Here is a 19,785-nt window from a genome sequence, read left to right on the forward strand (position 1 = left end):
TATAAGTATAAGTATATATATATATATATATATATATATATATATATATATTAACGCTATCGAGGAGTGGTTGCTCAGAAAGCCTCTATGATGATAAGTAAGGAATTTGAAAAGCTTATTCAATCGACTTTGAAGCTTAAGAATTATTGGGTATTTCTTCTCCCTGGAACTTGACATGGTTGGGGTGCAGCAACTATCAGCATTAAAGTACTGTGTAATGTTTATAGATAGGAATCCTAGATCTGTAGTATATAGGAAATTATTAAGGCAAGATGAAATGGCTGCTCAGGATACAAGAAATACAAGCAGATTCAAAATTCAAGAAAAATTTATTGTTCATAAAAATAAACAGAAATCATCTAACGGTTAAAAGTCCGAATTTAACTCAATAGAAATGATAAATTCAGAAAATGATAAAAGCCCCTCCCGTCTGCCGTTAATATCTCATTTAACATAATCTTTAAAAAATGTACATCAACACACAAATTCTTAGAAAGAAACTTAAATTAAAGAATTGCAAATAATTGTTGCATGACATGACTTTCTTAACATTTACTTCAACAATCAATCAAATATAACATTTTTTACAAACTATGTTAACTTAAAGACTAAGATCTTTCCAAAATACTGTACAATCAAATATAAAAAATCATTACACATTGAGACACAATTTGATACAAAAAGCAATTTCCACATTGTTTGCATCACTACACAGTAGTAGGGTTGAATTCTTGCTGGTGTATAAAGCTCAGTTTCCATAAAAATCGCTACACGCTATTGCTGACTCCTTTGGCAACGCTAATTTGTCAGTTGAATCAGGAAGCATTCCCGACTGCGTCGGGGACAGCTACGCAGTGCAAGCATTGCAGTGAAAACGCTGTAGCAATTGTGTAGTGATTGTATGGAAAGCAAGCTTTACATGATTAAAATGCAAAATATAAAGACTGGTTCTCAAACAATGTGTCGTGACCAACAAGTTTGGTTCAGCAAAATGGGGAGCTTTCGATTTACGCAATGACGCTTGTTACCGGGCATCTTACGTTCTCTGCATAGACAGTTTTGGCCAAATTGCATCCTAGAATACACGCGCTGAGGAGAACTTAACGTTCTCACATACGCAGATGACTTTTAGTGACATCATTACGTTCTACGTTCAACCGTTGTTGTGCAATCGAAAGCTCCGTAATGTTTCTGAGGGTTGCTGATTCTTGCTAGCCTAAAAATTATCGAGTTTTGTACAAGTATCTTAATTGGCAAAGCGTTGTGAAAAAAATTGGAAGTTATGTATAGCACCGATGTCATATCACAAGATTGTGAAAATAATTTTAATTATTATATTTGTCCAAAAGCGTGTTTCAGTTATCAGAATGCTGTTTCTGGGCATCTATACTTGAAAATGATGTCATCAAATTTGGACATGGGTTGGAGCACTCTGACCTTGCAATACGCCATTGTCAGCCTAAAAATGAGGGATATGAAAATGGGTTGTAACCTGAAAAAACAAGGCTTTAAAAAATTCATATCCAAATGAATAATTTATTGTAGGTCAGTCTCGTTTGCACATGACTAAAAAACCAAATGCATTAAATAACAGTATAATAATTTCATCATACCAAGTGAATGTACTGTATCATTCAGTTGTGATTTTGATATACAAGATACAAGAAAATTATATTTTGTACAGTACAGTAATACACCAGGACATATACAACATTGGTTCCAGTTGCTAATAATGAACTACAACCAGCATTGTACAGTGTACATACACACACAATAACCAGCAAAATAAAAGTATTGAAATAATAATTAACAGCATTATTGTTTATATCTAAAACTAGACAGAAGCTATCAGGTGCTTGTCAAACCAAACAGATAAAATTATATTGGGTTTTGATAGTGTACACTTACTTTATACATACAGTATATGGTCAAATATATCACATCCTTCTGCTAGATTTTGGATAATGAACCATTTCAACATGTCTGAACAAACATATACAAACTGTATATGCCTATAAAAAATATATGCTGCATGCCTGTACATTTCAACATCTTAAAGAACTCATCTCAGAAAATGTTCACATTTACTGTATGCTGATCTGAATGATTGGGTGTCAAGCTTCCTCCACTATTCCAAATTATATTTGTCTTACTTCAGCTAGGATTGATGTTGTTTTGATTGATGACCCCACTATATAATGCAAAAGAGAGTCTAATAATGCGAAAAACTAGAAAATCAAATAAATCTAATTATCTCCAACTTATTCAAGAATTAAGTGAACAATTTTCTGAAGTGCACTACGTCACTCTGGAAATAGGTTCACTGGGTCATTCAATCAGTAATAATATCACGCCTAGCTTAAATATTCTTTGTGGTAAAAATTTGTCAAAATCTTCAATTGAAGGCATTATGCAAGATTTTTATAGGCCATCCGTCCAATGTTTAAAGTACATTTTCCAGTGTAGAAAGTTTTAAACATGGTCTTCGCCATGACTTTCATGGCAGGATTATGCCCTTATGATTGATGCCCTACAATTGCATAATGCCTTCAAGGCGTAATGTTTAAACTGACAGAAAATTTAATAAAATCTCAGCTTTTTTTTAAACTGTGCCTTGCCATGCCCCTAAGCCTGATTTAATTCTTGCATTAGCAATGTCATTTTTAGTATAGGTCATTGCCCTCAAGTTATTTTCTCCCAATACTACATTTTTTCTAGGATTCTTCCTTCATTTCATTAATAATGTTCCTCCATACAGTGGCGTACTAGTTGCGAAAGTGCCCCAGTGCAAGTCCCTTGATGTGACAGGAAAATTCCCTAAATTTCTCAAAAAATTCATTATAAGAATTGCTTCTTTCACCCCCTCCTCCTAAAGGCATGTGTTAGTAATAAATACTAATTATAATCGGATTAAAAAATATTTTCAGAGGAGCAACTTTTCTAAATTAATAAAGAAAATTGGTGACACATAAAATTAAACAATTGCAGTGGTGGATCAGGAAATTTGAAATAGATGGGCCAGGGAGGGATTTCCACAGGTGGAGGATGAAGACCACCTCAGTTGTGGCAAGACAATTTATGATTATCGCACCTCTAGATGGCCGGAAATGGGACTCTCAGACTTTTAATATAATATAATTTTTTTTTATTTTGAAAAAAAATAGGGGGTCGGGCCCACCGGGGCCCATTTGAATACACTACTGTATAGAAATCAGTAATCAATAATTATACTCTAAAAACTGATTATTATTATTATTATTATTATTACTATTATTCACAGACTGACCATTTTTTTTTTCAAAATTAATTTGGAAATAATTTTAAATTATTATTTTCAGGTCTATTTATGAATGGGCCCCAAATAGCCCTGGGCCCCAGTACTTTACACTGGCTGCACTCTCTGTAGCTACTGTATGCCACTGCCTCCATAAGAAACTGTAAGTCATAATGACTCCAGAGGATAACTGATTTATGATTATGATAATATGTTTATTATTACTATTGATAATATGTTTAGAAATACAGTATTATATATTTTTTAAAAAGTATATTATTGAAATAATGTTAAACATAATATTAATTTTTTTATTTATGACATTTAATATTTAATGTGATGTGATGATGACTTTTATAATGAAAAAAATAATGTACAAGTAAATGATTTGAATATGTGATATGTTTTTGTTTTTTTTTTTAATAAAGGTGTGCTACCCACACAAAAGAGAAAAAAAAATAAACCATAAGCCTTATCAATTACTCACACTGACTCTGAACTCTGAACTATTATTACCAATGTCATTTCCCACTAAACTAAGCATGTTATCTTTCAATACAACATTCATCCTCCCACATTTTTCCATTATTTCATTAACAATACTGGCTGATAAACTGGAAAGAACCATGTCAATATGGATCAGCCTTGGGGAGAAAGAACTTCAGAAAGCAAGCTAATGGTCTTCCGTTGATCGATAATAGATTAATCCTACTCAAATATAATTCTGTCCAATTCATTTTGTCATCTACTGACACAACCAGCCTTATCAGCTGTAAAACATTAACTTCTCCATAAGAAACCATAAGACTATCCTCACAAACTCTGCCAGTGATTTACCATTAGGCCCTATAAAAAATATTATTAGTTTATCACCCTATCTGGGCAGGAAAAGTGATGAAGGAGGGAGCTTTTTTTAAAATTTTTTATTTTGCTAAACATGTTCGCACTGCGCCATAACATCCAGTGTCAAATCGCCCAGCTGAACGAGCTGTTCAAGTTGTGAAAGATGGTTTGGAAAAGATGACCAGCGGTAACATCGAAACAAAATTGGCAAGGTTTTTATTTCACTACCGTAAAACACTGCATTCAAACACAGGGCGTACGCCCTCAGAACTAATGTTTGGAAGACAAGTTCGAACACATTTGGAAGCAGTAAAACGTGACATAGGTCGCACAGTGTGCGAAAAGCAAGCATCACAAAATATCATGTACATGCAAAACATCGCTCGTTTCATATCGATGGTCCAGTGTTTGTCCACAATGTTCTTAAAGGAAGTTGGTTAAACAGTATAGTAGTTGAGCGTACAGGTATGGTTAAGCTAAGTAATGGTTAAGTCATGAAGAAACATCACTACCACATTCAAAAAATGCACAACAGAGATAGCAGATGATGTATTTGTATCAGATATTCCATCGTCGATTATCTTGCCAACTAGTGAAAATGTGAAGTTGTCAGGAAGCGAAGATACCGATACTGTAAGCGCAACAGAGGAAAGTCTCCTATCCGCCAAGGCATTCACTTACAATAAAAAAAACCACCAGATAGATTGAATATGTAGAAGTCTGCATTGTGAAGGTCAGAATAACACCTTATGATCAATGTTGAATTAGTCAAGGGTAGTCCACCCTTATGACTATAGTATTGTTCTTGTTTGCTTATGTTTAAAAAAATAAATTAAAAAATAAGCAGGAAAAGTAAAAGAAAAAGATTCATAAAGGTTAACTTTCTAGTATTATAATATTGAGCTTCAACAACAACTTCTTAAATTCTATACAGTGTTAATGATGTTATGTTTAAATGACTGGTTTATCTTGAACAAACTAAGGGGTGAGGAATGTGATAACCTGTGGTTCAGGTTTGCTGCAAAAGTAATAGAATGCTAGGCCTAATTAAACGTAACTGTTGGAATATAAAGAACCAAAAAGCAACTAGATTTGAACTCGTCACTGAGGACGAGTTAGGTGATCCGCCGCAATTTGACCCTCGAGGAAGTATGCGCGGTGCAGATTGAACAATTTTAAAATGCTGAAAATGGCCCAAAGTATACGCTAATTCATTTTTTTAAGAATTTGAAGCATTTTAAAAGATTTACTTATGCGTATGCGCACGCCATGACGCACGTGCGCATGGTAATGTCACGAAATGTTCACTCATGAGATATATGTATCAACTCTCATTGACAAACGCCTGTTGGTGAGTAACTTATTATCATTCATAATGTTTACCATATATAAAAATTCAGTTTTTTAAATTCAGATGGCAATATGACGACGTCACAATGTCCGATCAGCCATAATGATCTATAAAATCATATCTACAACTCACGTGCTTTCAGAATATGTAATAAAAATTGGGGGTCACCATTCATCCTAAGAAGCTATAACTGATTAAAAATATATATATGGTTTTAAGCATATATAAATGTTGACGCACGCGTACGTGCACGCTTAAAAGCACGAACGGAAAATTAAGGGACATGACATTCAACCTTGACCTGAAGATTATGCTCACTTAATATGATTCAGAAATGACGAATGGTTAAGATGATATGGGCTCATCAACGTTTTGAGGAAAGAAAGATGTGGGGGTCAGAAAAAACAATTTTTTTGACCATGATGATGTCATCAAAATGTAAAAAGAAGTCAAATATATGAAAGAGAATTGTCTCAGTTATAACATATTTAAAGTTGGAAGACGATCGATCAAGGATAAGCGGGATACGCTCAAATGGGTATTTTCAAAAATGACGTCATAGCTAAAATACACTTTCTTTGAATTCAGATGCCAATATGATGATGTCACAATGTCCGATCAGCCATTATGATCTATAAAATCATATTTACAACTTATGTGCTTTCAGAATATGTAATAAAAATTGGGGGTCACCTTTCATCCTAAGGAGCTATAACTGATTAAAAATAGGCCTGATTTTAGCATATTTTCACTGTATATCGGCACAAATATGCGCAGATACTTATGTTTGATGCGCACGTACGGCATTGCTATTGGCCATAAGATGACCAAAAAGAATGGAAATTTGTGAAAACAATGTCAGGAACCCAAACTATGTGGAAAAACATGTCTAGCTTTCATACGTGCTGCGCGCGTAAAAATGCGCGCGTATTGGAAAATTCAAAATAATTTTGAAATGCTCAAAATGGCTTGAAACGTGCTCTAATTTAGTCAAAAAGTGATTTTGAGCATTTTAAAAATTTGATGCGCACGTAATGAAGCGCACGCGTAAAATTAAGGTACAGTACATTCAACATTAACCCAAAGTTAATGCTCACTTAATACGATTTCGAAATGGCAATTGGTTAGGCTATGATCGATAATGTAAAAACGCAAAATTGCGCATAGATGATGTCACGCATAACTGCGCACTTTGAAAACCTTATTGTGACTATTCCAGGCCAAGCTAAATATTTGTTGAAGCGTGCATGCATGAATCTCGTGCCAGTTTTTAGATATCGTGCTAACAAGAAATGGGAAGAAGCTAGAAAAAAAAAAAAGATCTCTGACAATAACAAGAGGTGATCCGCTAGCGGAGCGGATCACCAATAATTAATCTATATTGTTCACTTGTCAGACCACATATCAAATTTAATTGTTATTTTAAATTGCATGTATAATAAATTCCTTACTAAAATTAGCATTATTCAAAAAAGCTTTTTAAATTTTTTTTCTTGTGTTTAAATGTAAAAAATTAAGTTATATATTTAGATTTTTTACTGTTTTTGTGTGTATTGTAATTGATTGTTCACTATGTGTTATGTTATTCCATCACATTCCTCACCCCTTAGTTTGTTCAAATAAAATTATTAAAACAGACAAATGATGTTACCATATCCGTTGTCTTACTAGTATGATCAATACTATGGAGGTAAATATACAAGTATGATCAATACTATGGAGGTAAACTAAGGGACCATCCATTAATCTAATCATTTTAGCAACAAATACAAAACATGCACTTATGGGTAGTGGGCAGCGGCAGATTTAGGGGGGACTGGCCTCGGCCCCACCTTTTGGAAGTTAAAAAAAAGGAAAAAAAAGAAAAAGAAGAAACAAAAAGAAAAAAATAATCGCCCAAAATGCCTTAGAGGTTATTTTGGGGCACTCAGTAACAAACATTTTGCGGGGGCATGACTCCGGACCACCTAGGATGTTATTATCTCAATCCGCCTCACTTTTGGCCTCTCTTTCGGCACCCACTTTCGGACATCTCTTTATCCCCCTCCCTGGAGGGGGAGGAGGAGGAGGAGGAGGAGGTTGCCAGTATATGTATGATTGGCGAAAATTAAAAACATTAGCTCTCAATACTACATTCATCCTAGCACATTCCTTCATCATTTCATTAATAATACTGCTTGATAAATTGCAATTAATCATCTCAATATGGATTAGGTCTGGGGAGATCTTATAAAGGCAAGCTAATGTTCTTCCACTGATTGAAGATAGGTTAGTCTTGCTCAATTCTACCCTTTTCCAATTTAATGTCTCACTTTCACTTACTGATTGAACTAGGCTTTCTAGGTGATCAGCTGTAAAGGAATAATGTCTCCACACAAAATAATCTTTATAATTACCTATCCGCACTAATGCTGCAAGTGATTTACCATTAATAGCTGATAGGTCATTTCTCTCTAAGCTAAGCATGTTTTCCTTTAATGCTACATTCATCCTAGTACACTCCTCCATCATTTCATCAACAATATTGGCTGATAAACAGCAATACATCATATTAAAATGGATCAGGTCTGGGGAGATCTTACAAAGGCAAGCTAATGTTTTCCCACTGATTGAAGATAGGCTAATCTTACTCAAATTTAATTTTGTCCAATTTAATATTTTATTTTCATCTACTGATTCAACTAGATTTTCTAGGTTTTCAACTGTAAAGGAATAACTCCTCCAACAGAAACCATCAGATTTATCAATTACCCTCACTAACTCTGCAAGTGATTTACCATTAATAGCTGAAAGATCATTTTCCTCTAATCTAAGCATGTTTTCTTTTAATGCTACATTCATCCTAGTACACTCCTCCATCATTTCATCAACAATACTGCCTGATAAACAGCAATACATCATATTAACATGGATCAGGACTGGGGAAATCTTAAAAAGGCAAGCTAATGTTTTCCCACTGAGTGAAGATAGGCTAATCATACTAAAATCTAATTTTGTCCAATTTAACATTTCATTTTCACCTACTGATTCAACTAGACTTTTTAGGTTATCAACTGTAAAGGAATAACTCCTCCAACAGAAACCATCAGATTTATCAATTACCCTCACTAACTCTGCAAGTGATTTACCATTAATAGCTGAAAGATCATTTTCCTCTAATCTAAGCATGTTTTCTTTCAATGCTACATTCATCCTAGTACACTCCTTCATCATTTCATTAACAATACTGGCTGATAAACAGCAATACATCATATTAACATGGATCAGGTCTGGGGAGATCTTATAAAGGCAAGCTAATGTTTTCCCACTGAGTGAAGATAGGCTAATCTTACTCAAATCTAATTTTGTCCAATTTAACATTTCATTTTCACCTACTGATTCAACTAGACTTTCTAGGTTATCAACTGTAAAGGAATATTTCCTCCAAAAGAAACCATTAGATTTATCAATTACCCTCACTAACTCTGCAAGTGATTTACCATTAATAGCTGAAAGATCATTTTCCTCTAATCTAAGCATGTTTTCTTTCAATGCTACATTCATCCTAGTACACTCCTTCATCATTTCATTAACAATACTGGCTGATAAACAGCAATACATCATATCAAAATGGATCAGGTCTGGGGAGATCTTAAAAAGGCAAGCTAATGTTTTCCCACTGAGTGAAGATAGGCTAATCTTACTCAAATCTAATTTTGTCCAATTTAACATTTCATTTTCACCTACTGATTCAACTAGACTTTCTAGGTGATCAACTGTAAAGGAATAACTCCTCCAACAGAAACCATCAGATTTATCAATTACCCTCACTAACTCTGCAAGTGATTTACCATTAATAGCTGAAAGATCAATTTCCTCTAATCTAAGCATGTTTTCTTTCAATGCTACATTCATCCTAGTACACTCCTCCATCATTTCATTAACAATACTGCCTGATAAACAGCAATACATCATATTAACATGGATCAGGACTGGGGAGATCTTAAAAAGGCAAGCTAATGTTTTCCCACTGAGTGAAGATAGGCTAATCATACTCAAATCTAATTTTGTCCAATTTAACATTTCATTTTCACCTACTGATTCAACTAGACTTTCTAGGTTATCAACTGTAAAGGAATAACTCCTCCAACAGAAACCATCAGATTTATCAATTACCCTCACTAACTCTGCAAGTGATTTACCATTGATAGCTGAAAGATCATTTCCCTCTAATCTAAGCATGTTTTCTTTCAATGCTACATTCATCCTAGTACACTCCTCCATCATTTCATTAACAATACTGCCTGATAAACAGCAATCACTCATGTCAATATGGGTTAGGTCTGGGGAGATCTTATAAAGGCAAGCTAATGTTTTCCCACTGATTGAAGATAGGCTAATCTTACTCAAATTTAATTTTGTCCAATTTAATATTTCATTTTCACCTACTGATTCAACTAGACTTTCTAGGTTATCAACTGTAAAGGAATAACTCCTCCAACAGAAACCATCAGATTTATCAATTACCCTCACTAACTCTGCAAGTGATTTACCATTAATAGCTGAAAGATCATTTTCCTCTAATCTAAGCATGTTTTCTTTCAATACTACATTCATCCTAGTACACTCCTCCATCATGTCATTAACAATACTGCTTGATAAACTGCAATCACTCATGTCAATATGGGTTAGGTCTGGGGAGAACTTAAAAATGCAAGCTAATGTTCTTCCAGAGATTGATGATAGGTTAATCCTATGCAAACTTACTCTGCGCCAATTCAATCTATCATTCGGACCTATTGATGCAAACAGCATTTCTAGGTTACCAGCTGTAAAACAATACCTTCCCCAAACAAAAGTAAAACAATGGAGGTCTAGATAATTTTCAAATTGGAGTAAGATTAACCATGCAAGGGATTTACCATTAATAGCTGAAAGGTCATTGAACTCTAACCAAAGCTTGCATTCTTTTTTCATTAATGTCTTAGCACATTCCTCCATCATTTCATTAACAATACTGCCTGACAACAAGCAATCGAACATCGAAATAAATATCAGGTGTGGGGAGAAATTAAACAGACAAGCTAATGTTCTTCCACTGACTGATGATAAGTTAATCTTACTCAAATTTAATTCTGTCCAATTTAACATTTCATTTTCACCTACTGATTCAACTAGACTTTCTAGGTTTTCAACTGTAAAGGAATATTTCCTCCAAAAGAAATCATCAGGTTTATCAATTACCCTAACCCTTACCACTAACTCTGCAAGTGATTTACCATTGATAGCTGAAAGATCATTTCTCTCTAATCTAAGCATGTTTTCCTTTAATGCTACATTCATCCTAGTACACTCCTCCATCATTTCATTAACAATACTGCCTGATAAACAGCAATACATCATATTAACATGGATCAGGACTGGGGAGAATTTAAAGAGGCAAGCTAATGTTCTTCCACTGATTGATGACAGGTTAGTTTCACTAAAATCTACCCTTTTCCAATTCAACGTCTCACTTTGACCTACTGATTCAACTAGACTTTTTAGGTTATCAGCTGTAAAGGAATAACTCCTCCAACAGAAACCATTAGATTTATCAATTACCCTCACGAACGTTGCAAGTGATTTACCATTAAAAGCTGAAAGGTCATATACCCCCAAGTTAAGGATGTTGTTTTTCAATACTACATTCATCCTAACACATTCTTCAATCATTTTATTAACAATACTGCCTGATAAATTGCAAGCACTCATGTTAATTTTGGTCAGGTCTGGGGAGAACTTTAAAAGGCATGCTAATGTTCTTCCACTAACTGATGATAGGTCAGTCTCACTAAAATCTATTTTTCTCCAATTCAATGTCTCATTTTGAATTATTGATTCAACTAGACTTTCTAGGTGATCAACTGTAAAAAAATAACTCCTCCAAAAGAAATAGTAAGACTTATCCCTGTGATTCACTAACTGTACAAGTGATTTACCCTTAATAGCTGAAAGGTCATTTCCATCTAAGTTAAGGATAATGTCTTTGAATGTTTCACTGGTTTGAAATTCTGTTATCATTAATCTCACAATATCAATTGGTAGATTACAATTTCTTACATCTAGGTATTGTAATTTAGGAGCTATTTCAATTAGCTTTCCTACTGATGCAATATCAATATTATGCAGATCAGATCCACTAACATCAAGTATTCGTAATTTCAACTGCACATGACTTTTGTGTAACTCATTAATGACAGAATTAAATACCATAGATGTCATATAACAAATTAAATCAGATAGTTCATTAGCCTTTATCAGGAAATGAATCAAAAATGATGAATTAAATTCAAAGTTGAGATGGATGGAAGTGTGATTATATGTAAAATCTAGGTTTTTCATCTCCGCTGACAAAATATTGATTTTCTTATCACTCCAATTTGAAATATATTGTAAAAACACTTCTGTTGGCATACTTTGTGCTACAATTGAGATAAGTACAAATTTATGGCAAGCCTTTCTAAAAGACCATTTGCTGGATGTATTTATCAAAGAAATTGCTGTTTCTTCAATTTGTTCAATTTCATCAAATTCAGATTCATGAATTATGGTCATAAGTTTAAATAATTGCCCATTTGTCATGTCTTTGTCAACATTAAAAATACTTATAAATAATTCATACATTTCCTTACAGCATGCTTTCATTTCCCTGGTCATGTTTTTATCTAATTCTAATATTACACGGTCTTTATAGTCTGTCTTTACATGCACAAGACTTTGTACTATTGATGAAAAACCTCCATCCAACCAATGTGACAGCAATTTACTAGCATCATGACCAAGAAATCCAATTGCAAATAATCTTGTCATATTTAAATATTTATTAGATCTTACCACCTCATATTCAACAGCTTCCAAATGCCCTTTTTGAATTTTGTCAGACAGGTAAAATCCTGCTAGTGCCTCTGAGATCAACTTGTGCGGGGGGTTTTTAATTTGCCTTAGATCATCTGGGTGGACAGGGCTCTCTTTGTACACAAATCCAAGTTCCAGTGCTAAATGAACCAACTTGTCATTATCTGTCATCCTTGACAAATCATACTGGTCAATATAGAGTCTATTTTCCTTTAGACCTTTATACATACATTCTCCTAATAGTTGCATGGCAAGTAGATAGTCATTTGGAATTCTGTCAAATTGGTCAATAAAACTTCTATTGTCACCTCTATTTTTATATTGATTTAAAATGCAACAAAACAGTTCTTTAAAAAGATCAGAAAGGTTTGTGGGTAGACATTGTTTGTATTCCCATATGGTACAAATCTTAAGCAATAACAATGGAGATGAGCACAATTCAAATGCTTCTTTGTGATTACCACCAAAGAAACCACTATCATCATTATCATCATCATCATCATCATCATCATCATCATCATCATCATCTTCATCACAGTCTTCATCATCAGACAACAAATCAAGATCAAATTCTTGAATTAGTGAGTTACCCTTATTGTTACTACCAATTGAGCAAAAATAATTAGAAATGTACTTCTTGATGTTTTTTTGACTAAATCCCTTTACTTGAATATGCATATCACAGCACCTAATCAATTTAACTACAGGTAGGTTGTCCGGTCGAGATGACATCAACACCGTACTTTGGCTCAATTCAATTCTATTGAATAGACCTACTGGATCTTTTGCACCTTTTTGTAATTCATCATATCCATCTAACAAAATAACTATTTCATCAGCATGGTTGAATAGAAACTTTTCAATTGAATCAGATGGCAAATTATTCATAAGAATTAATTCTTTAAAATACTCATCTTTTAGAATGTCCAAAAACGTTTCCGCTGCTTCAATGTCTCTGACATTTTTCAGAAACAGTAATTTATTAGCAAAGGCATTATTGGCACCATTAACAGCCCACTGATGAGTAATATATCTAAGGAGCGTAGTCTTACCCATTCCTCCTTTTCCTGTTATTAATACCTTACATGAATCTGTTGATTCAATAACACTTAATACCTCTGGTAATGTTGTGGGTCTACCTTTCTTTTTTATAGATGTTGACTTGGATTGTGTTTGTCCATCTCCTTTTCGAGATTGCATTAAGATGAGTTCAGTGAATACTTCAGCAATATCTACCGCATAATCTTCATGCCAGATTGCTGGTGTCATCTGTTTGACATTCTGATACAGCTTTTTCTGCCGTTCTGTCAAGGAATCTCTGATAATCATATCTGAAACATAATAATGTCAATACAGTATTACTGTATTTCCAATAACTATTTTTGACTATGTAATAATAAGCAAACATAGAAATTATACCATCAACATTAACTAGGAGCTATCAAAAATTTAAAACAATATTCATTGCTGCCACCATCATCATCATCATCATGGATCATGATATTTATGAATATTGTTTTTAGACAATTGTTCAAAAAACATGCAGCAAAAAGTGTTCATGGTTTTCTATACTAAACTCCTTACAGGTACACTTCCTAATCAAACTAATGAATTGAAGTAAAAATAACTACTGTATGTTTAGTAAAAATGCTACTCTACATGGTGTGTATCTTCATTCAAATACCATAGACCTTTGCCACACAATACTAGGGCTAGACTAGCCACAAGTTTTTAATTTATTGACTTTTTGTAGTGTTAAATACTATTTCGAAAAAGCGCCACCAGCATCTGTTTTTTGTTATAGTTTTAATATTGTGTATGTGATGGTCAGTGCAGTTATACACCTTAAATTTTAAAATCAAATAAATAGCCCATAACCCCTTCTGTCTGGCTCTGTTGTGAGTGTGAATTAACTTCTTATTGTAACTGCCTGTTAAGTTATTCTTCAGTTTTCAATCAATCAGTCGATGGAATTTATATTGTGCCAGATATCCAGAAAAAACTGTGAATCTGCTCAGTGGCACATGCCAATGGAAATTTGGCTAGGACATAGTTGAACAAGCTCTTCATAATAATAAAAAAATAATAATATATTATTTTATAATGCAATACTGTAACATTTATAAAATGCCTGTTTTGTTTTTATTTTACAGGTTTATCACTACTGTAATCTTAATTGTTGATGACTCTGTGATTAAAATTGATATAGATTATTGGTGATCCGTATTTAGCAAATCACCTCATATTATTTCAGTTTATTTTTCATTCTTTTTTCTGGTTATTTTTGTTAAGCAGGATATCTCAAACTTGCCAAGAGTTAATAACATGAAAATTTCCACAATCATTTGCCTTGGCCTGGAATAGTTACAATAAGCTTTCCAATGTGATCAGTCATGCATGACGTCATCTACATGCAATTTGCGTTTTTTATGACATGTTACAATATTATTAACTTCAGGTCAAGGTTGAATGTCATGTATCGTAATTTCTCGTGCGAGCATCATAACGTGCGCATACGTGTGCGTCAACACTTTTAAATGCTCAAAATCAACTTTAGAGTACGTTTCAGGCCATTCAGGCCACACCATTCCAAGGCAGGCACCATTAAAGTTTATCTTAATACCGTATTGCTTATTTGGATCATCAATCACAATAATGCCACTGTACCTTGTCTTAGCTGCTCCTGGTGCTGTAGATTTGATGATGAACCCACATGTTCAGGATCAGTACAAGAACCTTTACAAAATACATGCAATAGATGTATATAGACATATTATATTTATCATGATAAATTTTGTTTTATAGTTTGATTCCCTTTGAAAATGAGGGCAATTTGCAAGGGGTGCAGAAATAAATAAAATAATTTTGTTCAAAACATTTTAATAAATGTTGAAATGGCTTGCAGACTGAACTCTAGATCATATAGTTTGTACAGTGTACAGTAGAATTAAGGCAAACAACTCCGGTATAAAAAAAACAAAAAAAAACAACTCCTGCATAGGGGTTAGCCGTAATGTTAAAAGATGGATTTCGCCCTGCTTTACAGCCAAAAAGTGTCCCCTTAATATCTTAATAGAATGTACTAAATGAAGAGTTTAACTGCATACTACTATATTCAGAGAGGAATAAATTACTATCACAATTACTATTATAAATAATTATATTATAGAGAATCATATATTACCTTCATCATTCTCTTGTCCAGAGTTTGGAGACAGATTTGAATTGTCTGTATTAATAAAATACATCATACTTATTTCATCAATAATATTAATTTGGCATTTCCATCTAGATATATATGCCAGGAAAGAGAACAGCCAATTAGCTTCAACAAACACATTTTGCGCTCTTTGCTCAGACTACACAAAAAATACAAAAGTATAAACATACAAATAAACTTGCAAACTATAGTACAGGTTCATAAAATCACAAGGCAACAATAAATATTGTCATAAATAAAGAGATTAAAAATTTATAGTCAATACATTGAAATCATATGTTTTGGTTTAATAAGTCTTGGAAATCAAACATATACACAAAAGAAAAATATTTATATTTTGCTTAGTATATTTTTAATATAATCATACATAGGTTCAGGTTGAAGGATATTTAGTTGACAAAACTTTATCCCCAGTTGATATCAATAATGGTAATTTATAGTGAAAATCTGCTCAATTTGCAATAAAAGAAAATAGATCTTGCATGTTGTAGAATAATAATAGGTAGAAGGAATTACCAATCAATCTATAATCTTCATATTTCATGTAATTTTATCTTTGTGCTGATGACTAACAATGGTATATTTTAATAAGTACAAACCTTGGTCTAACTTTTCTCTTTCTGATGTTGATGCTTCTCCATAAACTGTAAAGAAAAGGGGGAAAACTAAAATATGAACATGAGCACTCCAGCCTTGGGAATGAGGTTCAAAGTAAACATGGAACATACATACAATGTATGACATAATCATGAGAGTGTTGATAGTACGGTCAATTACATTTCAAAACAAATTTTATAAGTCAATCATGATGTCATCACTGCAACTCCTAATATTATTTGTTTATCCCCAACAGTATAATAATTTTTTTTTACACATTGTGTACGCTTGACTTGATTTTTTTTAGGTTTGTGTGCAAAACTCAACTTTTGTACATATTACGCACTGCGATATATTCTAGGCTAGGGTAATTTGTTGACAAGAGTGGTAGGTTAATTTTTTTAAATTACTCTCGTAAAACGAGTTTGATTAGAACCCAAAGAAAGTAACTTCAAATTCAATAGTAGGTATGAAAAATTAAGAAATGCCTTGAATCAATGGACCCTAATCAACTAAAGAATAAACATTTAATAGGAATATTGTAGACCTATTTGAAAATACTCAATAAGGAACGAAATTAGATGTAGGCCTAGGCAAGAGGCCGCAGAGGCCAACTAGGCAAGATTTTACCTGTCTGCACCGACCAAAAAGTGATTAGGGCCTACTGTATTCTCTCAAATGCTTAAATAATTATTTCTTTGACAAATGTCTATCAAAATAGCATTACAAGTTCTTCAAACACAATAAAATAGTTATTCATCGTATCCGAACTGACATGTAATGTCTCACTAGCTGTGTACTGCAGAAGAATATTAGCATAAAGCGCACACAGCTAAATGTAATGCATACACAGCGTATCACAGTATGATCATATCACTATAGCAACCGATGACTGCTACAACAGTTGATTATCAAAACTAACATTAAAAGACAGCGAGACTTATAAAGCAACTAGTTTAGCTGCATACATCCTATTCTAGGTTGAAAATTATCATACTTAGGTAAGATTTAATGCATTCAAAAATTCCCTTCAGGCCTTGCAGGCCTCAGAAAAAATTTTCAAGCATTAAATCTAAGCTTCATATAATAATTTTCCACTAGTGCAGTATGTGTAGCTCTACTAAATGCTTAATAGTGCATGAAATTAACAGATTTTATAACACAGATCTTTACTAGCATGAACTTCAATGTAATCCCTCAACAATTTTAATGCTTAATTTTGTGACAATAAAAAGATTTAGGCTTCAACTGCGAGGTTATGATTTGAATCCTACACTGGCAATTCATTTGTCTTTCACAGTTTCAAGAATTTTATGTCCATCCTCAAATATAAATAAATACCAGTGCTAATATCTATGTACTCTCTGCTGATTATGCATATAGTACTCAGACCTTGTCATGGAAGGCGAGCGATCGCGCTCGCGCACCATCACGCACCTCTGTTTGGAGACAGATTTGAATTGTCTGTATTATACTATTAATAAAATACATCATACTTATTTCATCAATAATGTTAATTTGGCATTTCTATCTAGATATATATGCCAGGAAAGAGAACAGCCAATTAGCTTCAACAAACAGATTTTGCACTCTTTGCTCAGACTACACAAAAAATACAAAAGTATAAACATACAAATAAACTTGCAAACTATAGTACAGGTTCATAAAATCACAAGGCAACAATAAATATTGTCATAAATAAAGAGATTAAAAATTTATAGTCAATACATTGAAATCATATGTTTTGGTTTAATAAGTCTTGGAAATCAAACATATACACAAAAGAAAAATATTTATATTTTGCTTAGTATATTTTTAATATAATCATACATAGGTTCAGGTTGAAGGATATTTAGTTGACAAAACTTTATCCCCAGTTGATATCAATAATGGTAATTTATAGTGAAAATCTGCTCAATTTGCAATAAAAGAAAATAGATCTTGCATGTTGTAGAATAATAATAGGTAGAAGGAATTACCAATCAATCTATAATCTTCATATTTCATGTAATTTTATGTTAAAACATTGAATTACCTTTAAAAATATCTACAGCTGCTTCAATTTTAAGAATCTTCAACTTCTTAACAAAATCATTCATCTTTCCTTCCTTAATTTCGCCTCTTTCTTCTAGATCCATAATCAAATTCCAGCTGTCTGCATAATTCTTTAATGTATCATTATACAATCCATCAATATCGTCTACATCAGCTTTTTTCAGTAATGAACCCAACTTCATCAGTTTGAGTCGGTGAGGTGTGATTTCAGATATTTCAATATCCTTAACATTTTTAGGAAAGGGACATGATGGTAGTTCATTTTTAATTTCCTTTAATAAACCAAAACTTTCGGTCACATTTATAGCATAATAAAAGAGACTGGTATTTTTTGAATCTAATTTACCACACTTATTTAAAGAAATGAACAAGTGGATTGTCTTTAAAGCACTACGTAAGTCAGCAGTTGGTAATAAGTCTTTGAACAAAACTTTCAGGTTGTTCAAGCAATCCCATTGGTCAAACCATCGTGAAACCACGGTCTTAAGAATCATAAAATCATCTTCAGAAATTTCTGTAAATTAGACAAATGAAATCCATTATATAATTTTGCACTAACATTATTTTATTAATGAAATAACATGAAATCACAAATATCTTATGCTTATGACCAAAAAATTATAATGTACAACCTCGACCTAATTTCTTATCAACAGTTTGTATGTTTCATTTGCGACAATAAAATGACAAATTTAGGCTTCAACTGCAAGGTTATAACTTGAATTCCAGACTGCCAATTTACTTCCCTTAAATGAGAATTTTATGTCCATCCACAAGTCAAAAATAGATACTGGTGCTATTATCTTATGTGTACTTTGTGCTGATGACTAACAATGGTATATTTTAATAAGTACAAACCTTGGTCTAACTTTTCTCTTTCTGATGTTGATGCTTCTCCATAAACTGTAAAGAAAAGGGGGAAAACTAAAATATGAACATGAGCACTCCAGCCTTGGGAATGAGGTTCAAAGTAAACATGGAACATACATACAATGTATGACATAATCATGAGAGTGTTGATAGTACGGTCAATTACATTTCAAAACAAATTTTATAAGCCAATCATGATGTCATCACTGCAACTCCTAATATTATTTGTCTATCCCCAACAGTATAATGGGTGATTCCATGTCAAATCAACCAGTTTCAGAACAAATCCCCAGGTGACCCCCTCAAATTTTAATGAAATTTGGTCAGAATGATATGTTGCTCATATGAACACATGCAAAATTTGAAAGTCATACTCCATGTCGTTTTTGAGATATGGCCGTTTGAAATTTGCTGGACTTAGTCATTTTATGCACTCGTGAATCGCGAAAAGTGACATTTTGAATAATTTCGGATTTCAGAATGCCATATTTTAGTCTACAGACAAGACAAAGAGCTCAAAGTTGGCATTCTGACTTACTTGTTGCCAAATTTTATGAATCTGCACTCAGATTTAATGTATCATCTTTAGATTTCAAGTTATGATTGCCTAAAGTAGGGTCCAGAATGAGCGATTAAGTTTTTTTTCAATTTTTGGGGTCACCCCGAATGAAAACTAGGGGTAACATGGGCTCCATTCTA

At 33.1% G+C, this 19,785-nt stretch overlaps 1 protein-coding gene across 1 annotated transcript; it reads right to left on the reverse strand.

The window, feature by feature from the left end:
* Window positions 1-6,589: 6,589 nt before the first annotated feature.
* LOC117119540 lies at window positions 6,590-19,305 on the reverse strand. The gene is made up of 5 exons (XM_033264363.1): window positions 19,075-19,305; window positions 18,197-18,730; window positions 15,529-15,573; window positions 15,012-15,080; window positions 6,590-13,675 (listed from the first exon to the last, which is right to left on the reverse strand). Exons 1-5 carry the CDS (start codon window positions 19,223-19,225, stop codon window positions 7,452-7,454), a joined length of 7,023 nt encoding a protein of 2,340 aa, XP_033120254.1. The 5' UTR covers window positions 19,226-19,305; the 3' UTR covers window positions 6,590-7,451.
* Between the last annotated feature and the right edge of the window lie 480 nt (window positions 19,306-19,785).

Source organism: Anneissia japonica, unplaced genomic scaffold (assembly GCF_011630105.1).
Source record: "Anneissia japonica isolate Jap-2015-1 unplaced genomic scaffold, ASM1163010v1 scaffold15629_len23791_cov128, whole genome shotgun sequence".
Taxonomy (NCBI): domain Eukaryota; kingdom Metazoa; phylum Echinodermata; class Crinoidea; order Comatulida; family Comatulidae; genus Anneissia; species Anneissia japonica.